At 39.3% G+C, this 18,334-nt stretch overlaps 1 protein-coding gene across 3 annotated transcripts in view; it reads left to right on the top strand.

Annotated features, from left to right (window-relative positions):
- Positions 1-18,334, top strand: part of DEPDC1B (DEP domain containing 1B) — a 41,342-nt gene that overhangs the window by 7,868 nt on the left and 15,140 nt on the right. The window contains exons 4-11 of one of the 3 annotated variants that reach the window (XR_012649085.1): positions 542-669; positions 5,776-5,906; positions 6,964-7,011; positions 8,007-8,147; positions 12,714-12,880; positions 14,345-14,521; positions 15,188-15,373; positions 15,700-16,022. Coding sequence is in view for 2 of the 3 variants with exons in the window: in XM_075021241.1 (XP_074877342.1) it covers positions 542-669; positions 5,776-5,906; positions 6,964-7,011; positions 8,007-8,147; positions 12,714-12,880; positions 14,345-14,521; positions 15,188-15,373; positions 15,700-15,861 (1,140 nt within the window). In the remaining variant the exon portion in view is untranslated. Of the gene's footprint in view, positions 1-541; positions 670-5,775; positions 5,907-6,963; positions 7,012-8,006; positions 8,148-12,713; positions 12,881-14,344; positions 14,522-15,187; positions 15,374-15,699; positions 16,805-18,334 lie in introns of those variants that run through there. The other 2 variants (XM_075021242.1, XM_075021241.1) reach the window with 2 other exon arrangements.

The following is an 18,334-nucleotide window of genomic DNA, read 5'->3' as shown; positions in this document are numbered from 1 at the left end:
TCTCTTGCATTCTCTGCTTTATTATGTTATAAAGGTGGCCTAGATCTGATGGGTGTCTTCAGTTGTAACTATTTGCTTTTACTTTCTTCATGTATAGAACCTGCTAATGAACTTAATGTTTAGCTGTGATCAGTAAAGGCTGAACAAGGACAAATATCAGTCTTTGATATCTGATCTAATAATTCTCCAATAATTTTTCCATAAGCAGATGTTTAATCTTGGAGTAGCAGTTGAAAACAAGTGAGCTGAACTGATTTTAATCTTGGAGAGGATCTGAACACAGGACTAGAGGCTGTTGACTCCTGACTTCAATGGCTATTTTGACACACATAATTTTTCAGCTTTGGACAAGTTACGTAACTGAGAAAAGGTGCTGCGTGTCTGTGAAACCTAAACACTCACTTCCATCCTGGAGACTTTACTGGGAGTTAGGAATATTTAAAATACTTGTAATAGGGAGCATGCTGTACTATGAATGTATTATAATGTTTAATACTTGAAAAGTCACCAGTTAATGAAGAGTCTTTTTTTCTGATTTCAGAACTCTGAGATGTGGTACAAGCGACACAGTATAGCTATAGGGGAAGTACCAGCATGCAAACTTGTGTTCCGCAGAGAGCTAACGCATACAAATATAGAAGAGATATGGAAATCCATGACTTTGTCACAGTAAGTATACTTGTGAGTCATTTGCTGTTAAAGTAAAACTGTGTAGTAGGTAATAGTCTTGTCTGTCTTCTCTGATAATGCCTGTAATTTCACCCACTCACTTTTCATCACTGCCATCAAAGCCATAGTGGCTAGACTAACTATACTGCTTATGTGTCTAATGAATTCAGCAAATAAAGTTTGCAAAGAAACTTTATTGTGCTTAATACCTTTTGACTTTTTCCTGTTGTGTTATACAAGTTCTTTTGTGTGGGCTTTGTCTTGTTTAATCACTTTTTTCCTCAGTTTTTCCCTTTTTTTCTTGTTGCTATGAAATAGAAGCACTGCTGTAGAAGCACGATACCATGAAACCTTTCAATGGCAAGTACAGTACTTTGTATGAGATGAGAAGTGGAGCAGCTAATTGAGTGCTGAAGGCTTTGAGAATCAGATGTTCTTTACTATTTCCAGGAGGAATATCCTATGCAAAGTTAAAGGCATTGGTTTAGACTATTTACGCAGGAGAAAAAAAAAAATTTTAGCTATTTTTACAGCAGAGTTGAGGCCTTACTAATGATTACTTTAATCTAAACCTAGCACATCATCTCCATGTAATAAAATTGATGCTGAGGCGAGCAGCTCTGGTGCTGGCATGATTTGCAGCACAGCAATCTAACACAGTGCGCAGGGGGTTTCCTCAGCCAGGGAAACCTCAGGGGAGCCGAGAGACCTGCTGGGAGCCCGCAGCTTGTGCTACAGCAGCTGACGGGACCTGGCCGGGGCCAGGAGCAAGGATGGCCAAAGCCCCCCCAGCTATGAGAGAAGCCCCTGGGGAGTACTGGTGACCAGGAGCACCATGAACAGGGTGGGCAAACAGGGCACAGTGGGGCAGTTTGCACGGCAGTTTGAATGGATGGGTGTACAGGGAGGGAACTGTAGCTCTGCTAGCTCGACTAGGGAGCAATGGTATCCACCCAGTAGAAAGCCGTGGCCTCTCTAAGCTCTGCACCTGCTATGACTGATGCAGCTTCCCAGACAGAGCTCCAGTGGGAACATGATGCCACCCAGGTGCCAGGCGGCAGGGTGTGCCCTACTCTGTCATTACCAGATGGCAGCAGTGAGCACACCTGTGGGAGGTGTGCCCAGGTAGAGGAACTCCTCTGCTTAGTGACAGAGCTTCGTGAGGATGTGAGGAGTATCAGGGAGTGTGAGAGAGAGACAGACTACTGGATCCGCACTCTACCTTCCCTGGGACAGACCTGTCAACTAGACAGTTCATATGACATGGAGGGTTCCCTATCCTCTCTCCGCCTGGCTGAACACAGTGAGTTAAGGCATAGGAGGGAATGGTGACAAGTTCCTGTCTGGTGCAGGAAGCATGTCTCCTCTGTGACTACCCCACCTTCCCAGGTCCCCTTGCATAACAGGTACGAGGCTCTGCAAGTTGAAGCAAACAAATACGAGGACGAGGGTTCATCTAGGTCTGAAGTGTCACCAAGGTTAAGTCGGCTTACACTCTGCATCAAAAACACTTCCATAAAGAAAAAAAGATTCATCATTGTCATAGGAGACTCTCTTCTAAAGGGAACAGAAGGCCCAATATGCAGACCAGACCCAATTCTTAGGGAAGCCTGCTGCCTCCCTGGGGCCCAGGTTAAAGATGTGAAGAGAAAACTTCCTACCCTCGTATGGCCCTTGGATTATTATCTATTATTGATTTTTTCAGGTAGGCAGCAATGAAGTCGCAGTAGGAAATCCAAGAGCAATCAAGAGAGACTTCAGGGCCTTGGGATGACTGGTTAAGGGATCAGGAGCACAAGTAGTGTTATCCTGTATCTTTCCAGTTGCAGGGAATCATGTGGAAAGAAACAAGAACAGCCAGCAAAGCAGTACCTGGCTCTGAAACTAGTGTCACTGGCAGAATTTTGGTTTTTTTTTTTTTTAATCATGAGTTGGTCTACAAGACACCAGGCCTACTGGTGACAGATGGGGCACACCTGTCTCAAAGGGGGAAAAGGATCTTTGCACAGGAGTTAGCAAGGCTCATTGAAAGAATTTTAAACTAGATTTGAAGGGGGAAAGGGATAAAACCAGGCTTGCTAGACATAAGCCTGGAGGAGACAGACCAATGTTTGAGGGACGGTGTGCTAGCAAGGCCCTTCAGTCTGCTCCACAATGTGCTGAGTACACTGGAATGCATTTGAAATATCTTTATACTGACGTTTGCAGCATGAGGGATAAACATGAGGAGCTAGAAGCTTTGGCCCAGTCCCAGAGCTACAACATCATTGGCACAAACAAAACCTGGTGGGACGAGTCCTGTGGCTGGGGTGCCGTGATGGACAGTTATAGGCTCTTCAGGAGGGATAAGCAGGGCAGGCAAGGTGGCGGGGTGCCACTATATGTAAGGGAGCAGCTGGACTGTATGGCACCTACAGTTGTTGATGACATGGTTCAGAGCCTCTGGGTAAGGATGAAGGGGAAAGCAAATAAAGTGGATGTTGTTGTGGGAGTCTACTATTGACCACCCAGCCAGAACGATGGAACCAATTACTTATTCTACAAGGAATTAAGGGATGTCTCTAGACCAAATGCCCTTGTCCTTATGGGTGATTTTAACTTCCCAGACATCAGCTGGGAATATCATACAGTGGACACAAAGAGGTCCAGGAAATTTCTGAAGCATGTTGAAGATTATTTCATGGTGCAGGTACTAGGGGAGCTGACTAGGGGAGCTGACTAGGAAAGTGCCCCCCCCCCCCCGATTTTTTTGTTTGTAAACAAAGGGACTTGTGGATGAAGTAGTGATGGGTGGCTGTCTTGGTCACAGTGACCATGATGTAGTTGAGTTTCAAATCATTGGTGATAAGAGAAAAACAGCCAGCAAAACTTCAACCTTGGATATGGGGAGTGCAGATTTTGGGCTGCTGAAGGAGCTAGTTAGTGAAGTCCCCTGGGAATCTGCTTTTGAAGATATTGGGGTCCATGAATGCTGGTCATTTTTTAAGAGCCATCTCTTAAGAGCACAGAAGCAGGCAATTCCAAAGTGTTGGAAGTCAAGCAAGTGGGGCAGAAGGCTGGCTTGGCTAGGTGGAGATCTTCTAGACCTTAGGCAGAAAAGGGAGGTGTACAGACCTTGGAAGCAAGGACATATGACATGGGAGGACTACAGAGATGCTGCTTGCCACTATAGGGAGAAAATTCATGTGAACAAAGCTCAATTAGAGTTCAAGCTGGCCAGCACGGTGAAGGACAACAAAAAGGGCTTTTTTAAATATGTTAATAGCAAAAGGAGACTCAGTGATAACATTGGTCCATTGCTTGACAAAGTCAGTCACCTCACAAATAGGGACTTAGACAAAGCGGAGACGTTTAATGCCTTCTTCGCTTCTGTCTTCAAGACTGATGATGGGCCCTGGAGCCCTGTGTTGGAAGACTGTGACTGGGGGGATGATAAACTCCCAGCTGACCCAAACTTCTTCAAGACTTGCTGCTCCAGCTGGATGTACATAAATCTGTGGGGCCCAATGGGATTCATCCCAGGGTACTGAAAAAGCTGACTAATGTCATTGCAGGACCTCTCTCCATTATTTTTTCAATGGTCTTGGGAGTCTGGAGAGGTCCCAGTTGACTGGAAGCTGGCAAATGTCCCAGTTTTCAGAAAGGGTAAGAAGGAAGACCCTGGTAACTACAGGTCTGTCAGCCTCACTTCACTGCCTGGTGAAATTATGGAGAAGGTTATTCTGGGAGTTATTGAAAAACACTTGAGAGGCAATGCAGTCATTGGTCACAGCCAGCAAGGGTTCAGAGGGGAAAACCCTGCTCAACCAACTTAATTCCCTTTCATGACAAGGTCACCCATCTAGTTGAGAAGCCAGTAGATGGGGTGATTTGGGATTTTAGCAAAGATTTTACACTGTCTCTCCCAGTATCCTTCTAGATGAACTGTCCAGCACACAGCTAGACAAGTCCATAACATATTGGGTGGGCAGCTGGCTGATGGGTCAGACTCAGAGGGTTATAGTAAATGGGGTTACATCAGGCAGTTGGCCGGTCACCAGTGGCATTCCCCAAGGCTCAATTTTGGGGCCAGCGCTCTTTAATATTTTAAAAATGATCTGGATGCAGGAATCAAATGCACATTAAGTTTGCCCACGATAGTAAATTAGGAGAAGCTGTGGACTCCCTTGAGGGTAGAAAGGCTTTACAGAGAGATCTGGATAGACTAGAGAGCTGGGCAATCACCAAACATGTGAAATTTAACAAGAGCAAGTGGTGAATTCTGCACCTGGGGTGTGGTAACCCTGGTTATAAGTACAAATTGGGGGATGAGAGGCTAGAGAGCAGCCCCACAGAAAGAGGTCTGGGGGTTCAGGTTGATGGCAAGTTGAGTATGAGTCAACAGTGTGCCCTGGCAGCCAAAAGGGCCAACCCTGTCCTGGGGTGCAGCATAGCTAGCTGATCAAGGGAGGCGATTGTCCCACTCTACTCTGTACTTGTGTGGCCCCCCTCAAGTACTGTGTGCAGTTTTGGGCACCTCAGTATAAGGACATCAAACTATTAGAGTGTGTGCAGAGGAGGGCGACCAAGATGGTGAAACATCTCAAGGGCAAGACTTAGGAGGAGTGGCTGACGTCACTTGGTTTGTTCAGCTTGGAGAAAGCAAGCTGAGGGGTGACCTCATCGCAGCCTACAACTTCCTCAAAGGAGGCAGTGGCAGGGGAGGTGCTTATCTCTTCTGTCTGGTGACGAACGACAGGACACGAGGAAATGAAATGAAGCTGTGTCAGGGGAAGTTCAGACTGGACATTAGGAAAAGGCTCTTCATCGTGAGGGTGGTCGGTCATTGGAACAGGCTCCCCAGAGAAGTTGTCACAGCACCAAGCCCGTCAGAGTTCAAGGAGCATCTGGATGACACTCTTAGTCCTATGGTTTAGTTTTCGGTAGTCCTGCGAGGAGCAGGGAGTTGGACTTGATGATCCTTATGGGTCCCTTCCAATGTGAGATATTCTATGTTTCTATGAAATGAAGAGGTCTGTTTTTCAGAATCGTATCTCTCCTAATACTACATGTTTGCCTTTTTTGGATTAGGTGATCTATGAACTATGTGTTTGTGTATTTTTACAGATTACAAAAGGTCTTGGGTTTGGATTCTCTGGACGAAGTGTTAGACCCGAAACTTGTGAATTCAAAGCACATAGTCCAAAATGCATACAATGTGAATAAGCAAGGCATTGTTACTTTGGAAGACAAATCAAGTGAGTATTTTAGAAGTTTTCATTTAAATTTTTTATATTGTAGCTTACTAGTATAAAAAAAAGTATTAGTTCTAATCTATACTAACATGTAGCATCTTTATACTTGTATGACCACATCTATACTAGAGTTTTTACAAAGTATGCCACTGTTGTCCTCTGACATCTCAATAGTAAGAAGCAGTATTTATTCCATATTTACTCTCTTAAAGATATTCTTGCTTTAGCAGGGTTGAAAGGTGAAGGTGAAAAATCAGCAACTTTTCATTTATAAAGACAGCAATATCATTCACTTCAAGCTGGCTTTGTCAGCCCAGCCCTTAACTGCCTGACCTGAAATGTTTACATGAAGGAAATGTGTATTAAAACTTGGGAAAGAATCAAAATGTACACTAAGAGATGCTTAAAATTTCTCAGTTTTGAGTTTTCAGTCAATGTGTTTTGAAACTAGTACCAAGTTTAAACTGCTTTGCACATCAGGGAGAAACTGAAGCATCTTTGCTGCTATGATATATCACTTACAATATTATTGCCACCATATTTTCCACAAATTTTGTAGAGAAGTGAAATATGAGATTGGAACCTGGTTTGGTTTGTGAATGAAACCTCCTCCAGAGCATACACATGTTCATTTTAAAGGCAATTGGAGCGCCTCAAGATATTAGCTTCCTCCTTGCAGCCGTGACAACTGAATGTCTGAGTACTTTTCATCATCTTCAGTGCAAAGTAAACACTTCACTGTAATGCGCTAGTGAAGGTGTAGCTTGAACTAGTTTGGCTGATTTTTGCAGGGCAGGTTAGGGATTTGCCATATGATCTATTTTGCTGATTGAGTTGGAGTAGCAGTGGGCATAACTGGTTGATATTGAGTACTGGAGGTACTGAATTATAGATGTAATTCAAGCTAGATCCTACATTGAGGTATAGCCTGCCTTTGCAATCAGTCGATCTACTATATAGGAGGAACTTCTTAAAGAATTTTCAGCTTTGCTTTTATCTTAGAGTTTAACATTTTTCTCAGGTTTTTTCTCCTTTTAATTTCTGTTTCTCCCCTATGCAGAGGAACTACCTCACTGGATATTATCAGCAATGAAATGTCTAGCAAATTGTAAGTAAATTCAGGAGGGAAAAATAAAAACCCAAACCACCTCACCCCTGTAAAAATCAATTGAACTGACTGTGTCTTTACTGCTTTATCAAATCCTTTTTATATTCACAGTCAGTATTTTTTCTGATCATTGCCTTAAACAAAGTTGGAAAAGATCAACCAGTATATATTCTCCTGCCAGTGCAGCTTATTTCAATGAAATATATAAACGTTTAACTCTTCTGTTGTGGTTTAACCCCAGCCAGCAACTAAGCATCACGCAGCTGCTCACTCACTTCCCCCCCCATCCAGTGGGATGGGGGAGAAAATCGGGAAAAGAAGTAAAACTCGTGGGTTGAGATAAGAACGGTTTAATAGAACGGAAAAGAAGAAACTAATAATGATAATGATAACACTAATAAAATGACAACAGTAGTAATAAAAAGATTGGAATGTACAAATGATGCGCAGGGCAATTGCTCACCACCCACCGACCGACACCCAGCCAGACCCCGAGCAGCGATTCCCTGCCCCCCCCTTCCCAGTTCCTAAACTAGATGGGACGTCACATGGTATGGAATACACTGTTGGCCAGTTTGGGTCAGGTGCCCTGGCTGGGCATGAGAAGCTGAAAAATCCTTGACTATAGTCTAAACACTACTTAGCAACAACTGAGAACATCAGTGTTATCAACATTCTTTACATACTGAACTCAGAACATAGCACTGTACCAGGTACTAGGAAGACAATTAACTCTATCCCAGCTGAAACCAGGACATATTCATATTTTTCCTCTACTATGTGTTTTCACTAAACCTATTGGAAATTGATCAATTCAATAGATCAATACAATTTCACTTATATTTTGAAGATTGAGTCCAAGTTTTAGGTGTGGGGTCTTTTTCTACTTGATGTTGCATTCTTATTGGCTGGAATAGAAAATAGTGATCTCGTTGGTGTCTGCAAATTAATTTTCTCTCTCTCTTTTTTTTTTTTTCCCCTAATCTTTTTTGTAGGGCCCAGCTATTCAGATTTGAAGCAGCCTACATACTCGGGATTTGAAAGAGATGTCTTCAAAACCATAGTGGACTACTTTGGCCAGATGAAAGAACCTCTTCTCACATTTCATTTTTTTGATGTTTTTGTTAGTGTTTTAGGTAAGTAGTTTGGGATGTAATGAAAAAAATTATTCTTTTGAATTAACTTCCCAGAGTTAGTTTACCATACTGAAATAGTATCACAGCTCATTTCTTTAGGACCTGTCCTGTCCAGTCTACATAAAGAACAGTTTAATATTTAAATTTATTTCATATCACAAGGTGGTTTTATTCTTGTGTCTTTTTAATCACATTAGTTCAAAAGTCTTCCATTGCTTGCCTTAAAGGCCTTTGTTCATTGCTCAGCACTGCTACACCTAACCGATGGATTTTGACAGATTTTTCTTTTTTTACAAATGCCTAAGAGTGTTAAAAACTCACATAGGCTTTTAGAAATTGCTTGACTGAAGTCTAGATTAAAAAGGGTTAGGGCCATAAGGACTGTTTTTAACACTGGCAACATGGCACCTGAAGGAAATTGAAATCCTTCATTGCTTAAACTTACAATACACATTAACTACTCTAGTGCTTTAAAGAAACAATAGTTTCAGTTATTAACTATAACTTTGTAAGGGTTCACACTATATTAAATTCACCTATCCTGTAGCTATAAATGGCCCATTGAAAGGCAGTAAATGTGAAAATATTTGGTTACATTTTATAGTTACATTTCAGAAAAGAACAATGGAGTTGAAAAGTAATTATGCTTTGTAGTATGCCACTTTTCTGAGTGTCTTTAAGTGGGAACAGCATTGCTCTTAATAAACTATTGAGATGAAAAATGAGTTCAGAATAACACTTTTATTTCTGGAATTTAGTGTTTTTATGCTTTGTTAGTTGACAGTCCTTCTTCAAACTGAATGCAGTTCCTTTTCTGACTTCTTTTTCTTAGACCACAGGTATTCTTGATAATAACATCTTTAAAAATTCTTCCTCTCCTTTCATTCTCTCTTTCTGTTTGTTTTTCCATTGCATTTCACATCTTTTGGGTTTTAAGAGTTTTATTTCACAGTATTTCACAGATGTAAAAATGAAAAGAAAGAATTCATGCCAATGTTTGTGTAGAAATGAAAGGAAATTGTGCAGTTTTTCAAGAAGTCAAAAAATCATTTTGTGGTCTCATTCACAAAAAATTGAGGTGTTAATATGGAATCCTTTCTTACTAACAAAAATAGATTTATACAAAAAAATCATGGGAATACAGGCTTTCAAGAACTACTTAGTTTGTTTTCCATCTACATACTTATACAATTTACTTTAAAGTATTAGCTGTATATGTTTGAAAATGTCACATTTCTCTAGAAGTCTTGCCTAAACAGCTTCCTCCGGATACCTAACACAGGTATTTGAATGAGTAAAAAGCTGCATTTGGCCTTAGTGAGATGATTTGGGATACCTGAGTTAGTCATTCTCACTGAGTGGGGATGGGTTGGGCCAGATGATCCCTTGGTGTCTTTTCCACTTTTTTATAATTCAAGACTATGCTCCCTATTTAGCCAGTGGAGGGAGTTCAAGACGACAATTCAGTATACCTGTGGCGAAGCCTAACCCTCCTTTTTGTACTCCAAACTACTTGGAACCAGTAGTAAGAAAATAAACAAGTAAATATAAGGCAGAGATGCCTAATCTGTGTTTTCAGTAGCAAGGTTTTCTCTAACCACTCAGGCTCTCTTCTGAGATTTGATCTGTGATACTTGGGGTTGGGAGGAGGGAGGGAGGAGGAAGGCATGTGGGGGGGGCTCAACTGGTAGAGAAATGGGAAAGTTTTGGGCTCTGGTCAATATGTAATTAAGTCTTAACAATGAGGCTAATGTACAGATCATTATGAAGCTGTAGGTAAACGTAGATGATAATGCGCACCACAGAATACTATTTCATAGTAAGTGTCAATGCTAGTACTGAATGCTGCCTGTGAAGCAGTAATTGCTTTGCAAGTTGTGCATTTACAAAGTGCAGAAAAGCAGATCCATGTCTGCAGTTGCATTTCTGTGTTCCCCGCCCCCCCCCCCCCCAGTGGAATATGTCTTGCTAAATTGGCAATAATTCTCAGTCTTAAGACATTTATAAACCAAGGTTTCAGTCATTGAGTCTTTGACTTTTTATATTGCTAACCTCAGGCAATTACAAGCTTTCCACAGTTGATTATAGGATGTCTTTCTTCCTTCAGTGGATAAGCTTTCTGTTTAGTGGAAGACTTCAGGAAACAGCAAAGAAAGTGTTATCAGATTATATTTTTAGTCATTTGAGGCAGCCATGATGAGATTTGTACGTGTCTAAAAGCTCCATCTTAAAACCTGAGAAATATTTGCAAAAATCATAGGTGACTTGTGTAACCGTGTCAAGATGCCTCACTTGCTTCTGTTTTTGAATAAAGTCTACAGCACTTCTCTTCCAAGAGAAATTAGTTTTCAGAATAACTGAGAAAATAGGACTAAGGTGTCAGAGATCATCAGATATTTTACTAACTTGGTAAGATTAAACTTGCTCTTTGCACAGGTTATAATGATTCTTTATGTACAAATCTATGAAGGTTAATTATTATTCCTCAGGGCCTCTTCTGAACATATACACTGGTGTGCTTGCCAAATCTTCCTTTGAAATTAGAAAAAGCTTTACTTTGAAAAAGAAATTAACTACAGTGCTTTTCTTTTCTTGGAATACTGTCTATTTTGGCTGCCCTACTAACTACTGCACACCTCTGTTCTTTTTTTAATAACAAACAGCTTCCACTTTTTATACAGTGTGGAATTGCCTGGCATGGTGGATGAGGGGACAGCAGTGCATGCTGTTTGTGTTGACTGTGGTAAAGCTTTCAACACTGTCTCCCATCACAACCTTACAGGTGAACTGAGGAAGTACAGGCTAGATAAGTGGGCAGTGAGGTAGACCAGAAATCGGCTGAATTGCTGGACTCAGAGGGTTGTGTTCAGTGGCACAAAGTCCAGTTTAGGCTCAATCTGTAGGGAGTGCCCCAGGGCTGATAATGGGCCAGTAGTGGTTAACACTTCATTAATGACCTGGATGGTGGGACACTGTCCTAAACAAGGACAGAGTGCCCTAAACAAGCATGCAGATAATACAAAATGGGAAAGAGTGGTTAATGCAGCAGAGGGTTGTAGGGCCATGCAGAGGAACCTTGACAGGCTGGAGAAGTGGGCAAACAAGAATCTCATAATGTTCAACAAAGGCAAATGCCAAGTCCTCTCTTGGGGAGGAATAACACCATGCACCAGTGTATGCTGCGGGTGACTGACTTCAAAGCAGCTTTACTGAGAAGGACTTGGCAGTCCTGGTGGGCACGAATGTGACCATGAGCCAGCAGTGTGTCATTGTGGCAAAGAAGACCAGCAGCATCCTTAGCTGCATTAAGACCATCGCCAGCAGGTTGAGGGACATCTTTCCTCAACACTAGTCAGTGAGTCCAGTGGAGGACCACAAAAATTATTAAGGGCTTGGAGCATCTGTCATATGTGGGGAGGTTGAAAGCAGGGACTGTTTAGCCTGGAGAGAAGGCTCAGGGAGGATCTCATGTGTATATAAGACTGATGTGTGAGGACTAAAGAAGAGAGCGCCAGACTTCTGTCATTGATATCCAATAACAGGACAAGAAGCAATGGGCATGAACAGAAATACAGGAAGCTTCGTTTATACATAGGAAAATAGCTTTTTTTAGTTGGAAGGTGATCAAACACTGGAAGAGGTTGTCCAGAGAAGCTGTGGAATCTCTATCTTTGAAGATATTAAAAACCTGACTGGACATAGTCCTGAACATCTTGCTGTAGATGGCCCTGCTTTGAGCAGGGGAAGAGGTCTAGACAATCTCCAGAGATCCCTTCCAACCTCTATAATCCTATGGAAAAAAAAGGAGTGTATTTCTTTGTTGTCTTCCTTGTTCCTTTTTTGAGATAAATTACTGTTAGACTTCAGCCATGCAGATATTTTGCTCCTGAATTCTGTTTTGTTCTGATACTAGTGCTATTTAGGCAGATGTGTAGTAGGTGCTTCCTTCATTGAACCTTAGAAACCCAACAGAAGACGACGTTTTGGTGGTGAGACCTCTTTATAGGTACCTAAACTACTACCAGATTCTACTGTACCTGTCCAGTCTTCAAATATCTCTGCCATGCTCACATTCTGTGTTTTCTCAAGAGTTTGTAAGTACAATTAGTCATAGATTTAACTTCTAGAGGTGTGAGGGATATGCCAATATTGTCATAGATGCACAAATATAAGTTTTGTTTAGATTCTCTGATTGTTGCCCCAGACTTAACTTTTTTATGTGGTTGCTACATCTGTGCATACATCTTAGTTGTGTTTAGAGCTGAGGGTTATAAAAGAGCAAAGGATGAACCAAAACATTGTAGTTTTTCATGTCTGCTAATATCTAGAGTTGTTATTATGGTTATTATTATCTCCCAATGCATCATAAGGAAGTCTTTTAAATACTTAAACATGGTGCCAGTTCTAGGGATATCTTCCTAGACTCTTTGGGGAGTGGAGTTCTAAGGCAGTCTTGAATGAGTAGGAAAGGAATTTGGGGAGACAGATTTAGAAATGTTATGTTAAATGTTATGGAAATATATAATTGAGAAATGTTTCCCAATCTCCTGATCTTGTATAAACCAGGTCTGCTGCAAAAACACAGCAAGGCTGTAGAAGCTCTTCAGATATCTTGTCTCCTGCTGCCACCAGAAAATCGGAAAAGACTGCAGCTGTTGGTGAGGATGATGGTGAGAATTAGTTTTAACAATGATTTGCCGCCTCTTTCTGAATCAGTGAGGACCAGAAACTTGGTACGTATCGTGTAAGGCAAAAGTTCTGGACAAGGGTTTTGGAGTAGCACAGATACAAGTTTCTTATTGGAGAGGGTATGCAAAATACAGTTTGCTTGTTTGAAGAACAGTTTGTCTATTATAGCTATGTGGAAAGATACTCTGAATTTGAATAAATTAGGATTTCTTGATAAGTTGTGAGCAAATGGAAGAATTTGCTTAGAATTTGGAGGTTTCCTTATCTTTCAAAGTTAAATCACCACTGATTTCACTATTGAGTAGGAAAAAAAATACAGTAGGTGAGGCCTCGTGTTCTTTATCACTGCAGACAGTGTGAAAGAAGCAGACTGCCTGTTTCAGTCATACTTAGAAATATGTCACTGAATGTTTTGATTTACCTGTTTTCAGCCATTTAAAAAAAAATTCTTACCAGTTTATTTCAGTACTAATTTTTTTTCATCACTCAACTACAGAAATCTCTGAAAGTAATTTTAACCAGATTTTGACAAAGCCCTAGTTTTTGCTAATGCTCTATCTGTAGGACTACTTGTAGAGTTATCATTGATGTTTGCAATAGCAAGTTATTACAAAGTTATTACGCATAACTTAGCAATTCTGCCTGGCTATAAACATGTATTTCTTTTCGTTAATTTTCAAGTCTTTTGCAAGAAGGGCGACAGAAGACTTAGCTGTAGAGCCAATCCATAAATATCCTATAGTATCATGCATAAACCTAAATTTGTTCCACAGCAATTAAGTTTTTAATTAACTATGAATAGTATTTGATTAAAGTAATTAAATTTTTGACTGCTAAGGTTATAATTTAATTAACTGTAAATGGTCTTTGATTAAAATAATTATGTTATGATGTAAATGTTATTTTTGGAAGTGAATAATTTACAGTCCAAGTATTTTGTGTTAAGTTTTAATTCAGCAGTGTAGTCTATGGTACCTGACAGAAAACCTTGACTGCCTTCTGTGCTTTTAATGTTACAAGTGACTGGTGCACAGACAGGAAACTCTTGTAACTGAATGCTCTATCATGAGACTACATAAAGTGAGCTGGACCACAGTTTGGTTTGATGATTTCAAAATAATGGTATTAAGTTTTCCTTCTGGTGCTTAACTTCTAATAAATTCCTGTGTTATTTTTAAAATCTCTGAAATATTTGTGCCCTGTAACTGGAAGAGCTATGTGACGTTTCTATTTGACAAAGTCTTGAGAATAAAATGTAATTCAGCCATTCTAAGTCTAAAGTCAGGGTTAGATTATGTATATGAGGCAAGAGCCATCTTCAGTCCACTCAGATAATGTCACTGTACACAGTACCCTTTTTACCCTTTTTTTTTTTTAATTGATGTGTTGGAAGTACGGTAAGTATTACGCTGTTAAAATCTTTTTTCTAGAAGATCACTTTTTAAACATAGTCTGATTCCCCACTCCCCAAACAGAAAAATATATAATAATGATTTGTTTTTTCTCAGATGGTTCAGGCATTTTCCCGTTGTATTCTCTGCTCAAAGGATGAAATGGACTTGGATGAACTGCTTGCTGCTAAACTAGTATCTTTTCTCATGGACAATTATCAAGAGATCTTAAGTGTTCCTTCCACCTTAAAATCTTCTATAGAGGAACACATTGTACATCTCCAGAGAGTCCAAGTAGGTATCTAGTGAAAAAAGCCTCTTATGTCTCTGTGCTTCTAGATCAAATTTATCCTTTCTTCTATGAAGTGTGATGGTTCTTAAAGACTTTGTTCTGTCTCTGCTAGCTTATGAAGAGCTAATTAATTTTGACTGCTGATACTCAACCATAACTGTGTATTTAAATTAAACTAAGCAGATCTTGAATGGTTTAGAGACAAGAACTCTAAAATATGTTTTCCTGTTAGTCAGCACTGTCTTCCCCATGGAACGGGCAAACTATATTTGTGATAGTGAGGAAAACTGTGAATGGTTAAAAAGTGTTTCCTTTAATGCTCTGCTTTTCTTTCAGAGACATCCTTACTTGCTCAGCTTTTTCATAACTTTTTCTGTTTCCTGATACCATATTTTGTTTTGTTCAAAGCTGCTTTTTAGTTCTTCCTTCTTTAATTTCTACTGAAAAAGTAACTTTTAAATTTATTCCAAGAGTTAAACAGGCTTCCTTTGTGTCATGTTTTTTGACTTACTAGAACTCAATCAATTAGTGCAGGAGATAGGACGTACAATTTAGGGTCTTTAATCCATATCTTCTCTACTTAATGACTTCAGATGGCCAATTTGATTAAGTCAGTTTTTGCAAATTTATTGCAGAAAAAATAGCTGCTTTTTTACTCTTTTTTTCAGATAAAATATGCTGGAGCTGATACTGATGCAACTTTTCCTCCTCCATCATTTTGTCACCAAATCAGTACAGATGAATTTGAGTACCAAAGGGCAACTGGCTCTCAAGAGCCACTGGCAGCTTTATTGGAAGAAATTGCAATGAATAAAGAAATATCTGTGAAAGATAAGAAGAAGCAGCTCAAGCAAGTAAATAAAAATTCTTCCACAGTCTTTAATTTTAACTTAAAAAGTTTTATCAAGTCTTAGACCTTTAGTCCTCTAGAGAAATACTGAGATTTAAAACAGTAGGTAGTCTTGGGGATTTCAAACTTTTTAATCATTTGGAATAGGGGTACTGTGATGAATCAAGCCATATTAGAAAATATTGCCTAATTTTCTATATAGTGGTATAGAAAGTCAATTTGAGAAATAATCACTTTCCTGTTCCAGAGGTGGAGGTTGCACTTTAGTATTTTTTTTTTAATATTACAAGTTTGAGTGAATTCTTCATTTAAATTGATGTATTTTTCTAGTTTCAGAAATCTTACCCTGAAGTGTATAGAGTACGATTTCCTACCCCTGAAACTGAAGCGGTGCTATTTCCAGAAAAAAATAAACAGAAACCACCAATACTGATGTGGGCCTTAAAAAAGCCTTTTCAACCATTTCACAGAACCAGAAGCTTTCGGATGTAAATGGTTTGAAATGTATCAACGAACTGAGTCAGAGAATATTATCAATGGATCTTATGCAAAAGGAACCTGAGCAGAATGTATTTACCCAAAAAACTACTGGAGATACTGCTGAGATGGTAGAAAAGGTCAGAAGAAGAAGAAAGTATTGAGGTGGTAGAAATGTAAGCCATTATCAGTATTTTTGTAATTCATTATTTTTTAAATGTCTGTTACTTAAAAAAACCAACAAACCCAACAACAACAAAAAACCCACACCAAAACCCCCCAACAACAAACTCAAGCTGATTAATCTACATGGGTGATAAACTACACTTGCTGTAGTTTGATTTGACCATCATTTCAAGGTCTAAATATATTTATGTGTAATGTATTGTTGGTAACTAGTCTACAGCTTTTTTTTTTTCCCCTGAAAATAAGTCTCTTTCATAAACTAGGCTGTGTTTGTTCACATAGAGCTTGAGGAATTAATTTGCTGTACGTGCTTGAATAAGTATGAAACACTGGATTTTGTTTTTGCTGTTGTACAACTTAGTGTTCTTGATAGGTAAGATTTATTTTGGAAAACTGTAAAAACTCATTCTTAATTGCCAATTCATATGATGCATTACAGTTTGAATCAACTCCTGTTGAAATTCCATTGACCTCTGTAGTGCTGACCCATTCTTTTAAGCAAGTCGGTCTTTTAAGTCTTTTCCCATATGCTTTTACTAAACATTGCCATACAAAACTCTATGCTTGACAATAGAACATATTTTATCAGAAAAATCTGAAGCCTTGCATTTCCTCTGGAAATGGAATTCAAATATTGAAGTGACATTGAAGCCCACATACCTTTAATGATTTCATTTGTTTTGCATTATGAAATACTGTACCTGTAACTTGACTGTGCATATGACATACTTGATTCTGACAGCACTTTTGAGCTATTAAAGCATTACCATTTCCCCCTGTTTACTTAGAGTGGTGATTTCATGTTATCCATTAGAGGTTTAAAGAGCAGCATTTCATACCTTATTGAATGTCAGAGCAGTCTATGCAGGAGAGAAGACAGCTGACATCTCAAAAAATCTCTACCTGACATTTTAGTAAGCAACATGGTGACTATCCTCTAATGCAACGTTGACAGTATTTTCACTTTGCTAACCTCCTAACCAGTCAATAAGCTTTAAGTCATACATTCCAAGGTTGTGGGTTTAACAGATTGCAATATTTCCTGGGCAGTGTGCTTTTGAACAGCACATGCTTCCATGATCTGTTTTCACACATCGGTTATACTTGGACTTCATATCAGTAATTTTTTTTTAAGCAAAATTGATACAAAAGGGTACACTTTTCAAATTATAAGGAAATATTAAAATTAATATTCGAAGTAGTCTAAGGCCACTTCTTATCTTTTGTACTAGCTCTCCAAGGGTGAGATAACCTTTTAGATGTGTCATAGTATTCTGTGTATGCTTACATGCAGTCAAACTTTGACTATGACTAGACTACTCATATATAATAATTTGGTTACAGCACTAATCCATGAAGTATAGTAATGAGTAAGGCTAGTTGGAAAACATCTCTTGCATAAAGGTGGAAAACCACCTTAATTCATATCTGACATTAGTTCCTAAATAGCAGAGTAGAAGCGAATCTATTTGCCATTAGAAATAATCTCACTGTCTGCCAATAAGCCTTCTACTGTCACGCTGAGGTTTTTTTCCCCATTGTTATTTTGTAAAAATTTGTAGCCTTTCTGAGCCTATTTTAAGCAGTAATTAGAGTTTACTTATTAGTTTCAATGAGAAGTTGAAGATCTGTCATATATTTCTATGGATCAGTTGTACTTTTCTTTCAAAGAATTATTTCCTTGACTGTGGTAAAGACAAACCAAGCAAGTCCATTTGCTCACAATTTACAAGCCTGCGAAAAATATGACCACAAAATGTCCTCTAAAAGGGACTGTAGGGAGGGAACTTCGTTTGAGATCATAATCTCACAGACTGACTTTTAACTTACCCTATCTTGGGAGACACTTAGGAAAGCTTATCTCAATAATAAAAGATATGTGACTACGGCCACTGCTTACAGCTCTTCCTTGTCATAGCTGAACCAACTGCAAATATGCAAGACAAATATGGTATAAACACAAAAGTAAGTTTACCTCTTCCTTTCAGCATGGAGGTTAGAAAGTGAAAGCTTGAAAGCTAGTTCAGAGAGGACTGTGGGCTTGATGAAGTGTCTTAGAAAAAACACAGGTTCTGTATCCCTAAACTATAGTCAATAGAAACTTAAGTTTTGATACTTTCTCAGGAATTCAACCTTCTGTGTTAAAGCCCTGCAGTGTCTTGATGTTGCCAAGACTGAATAACATGGGCCCTATTGGGTTTATTTCCCTTGAACTGTGAGGACCATAAGCCAAACATTCTTTTTTTTAACCTAGTGACTATTTTCTGAAAAGGCTTACTAAATGGAGTACTAGCTGACCTTT

This window comes from Buteo buteo, chromosome Z, assembly GCF_964188355.1.
Source record: "Buteo buteo chromosome Z, bButBut1.hap1.1, whole genome shotgun sequence".
In the NCBI taxonomy this organism is placed as follows: Eukaryota; Metazoa; Chordata; class Aves; order Accipitriformes; family Accipitridae; genus Buteo; species Buteo buteo.
This window is presented reverse-complemented; position numbering and strand designations above follow the sequence as displayed.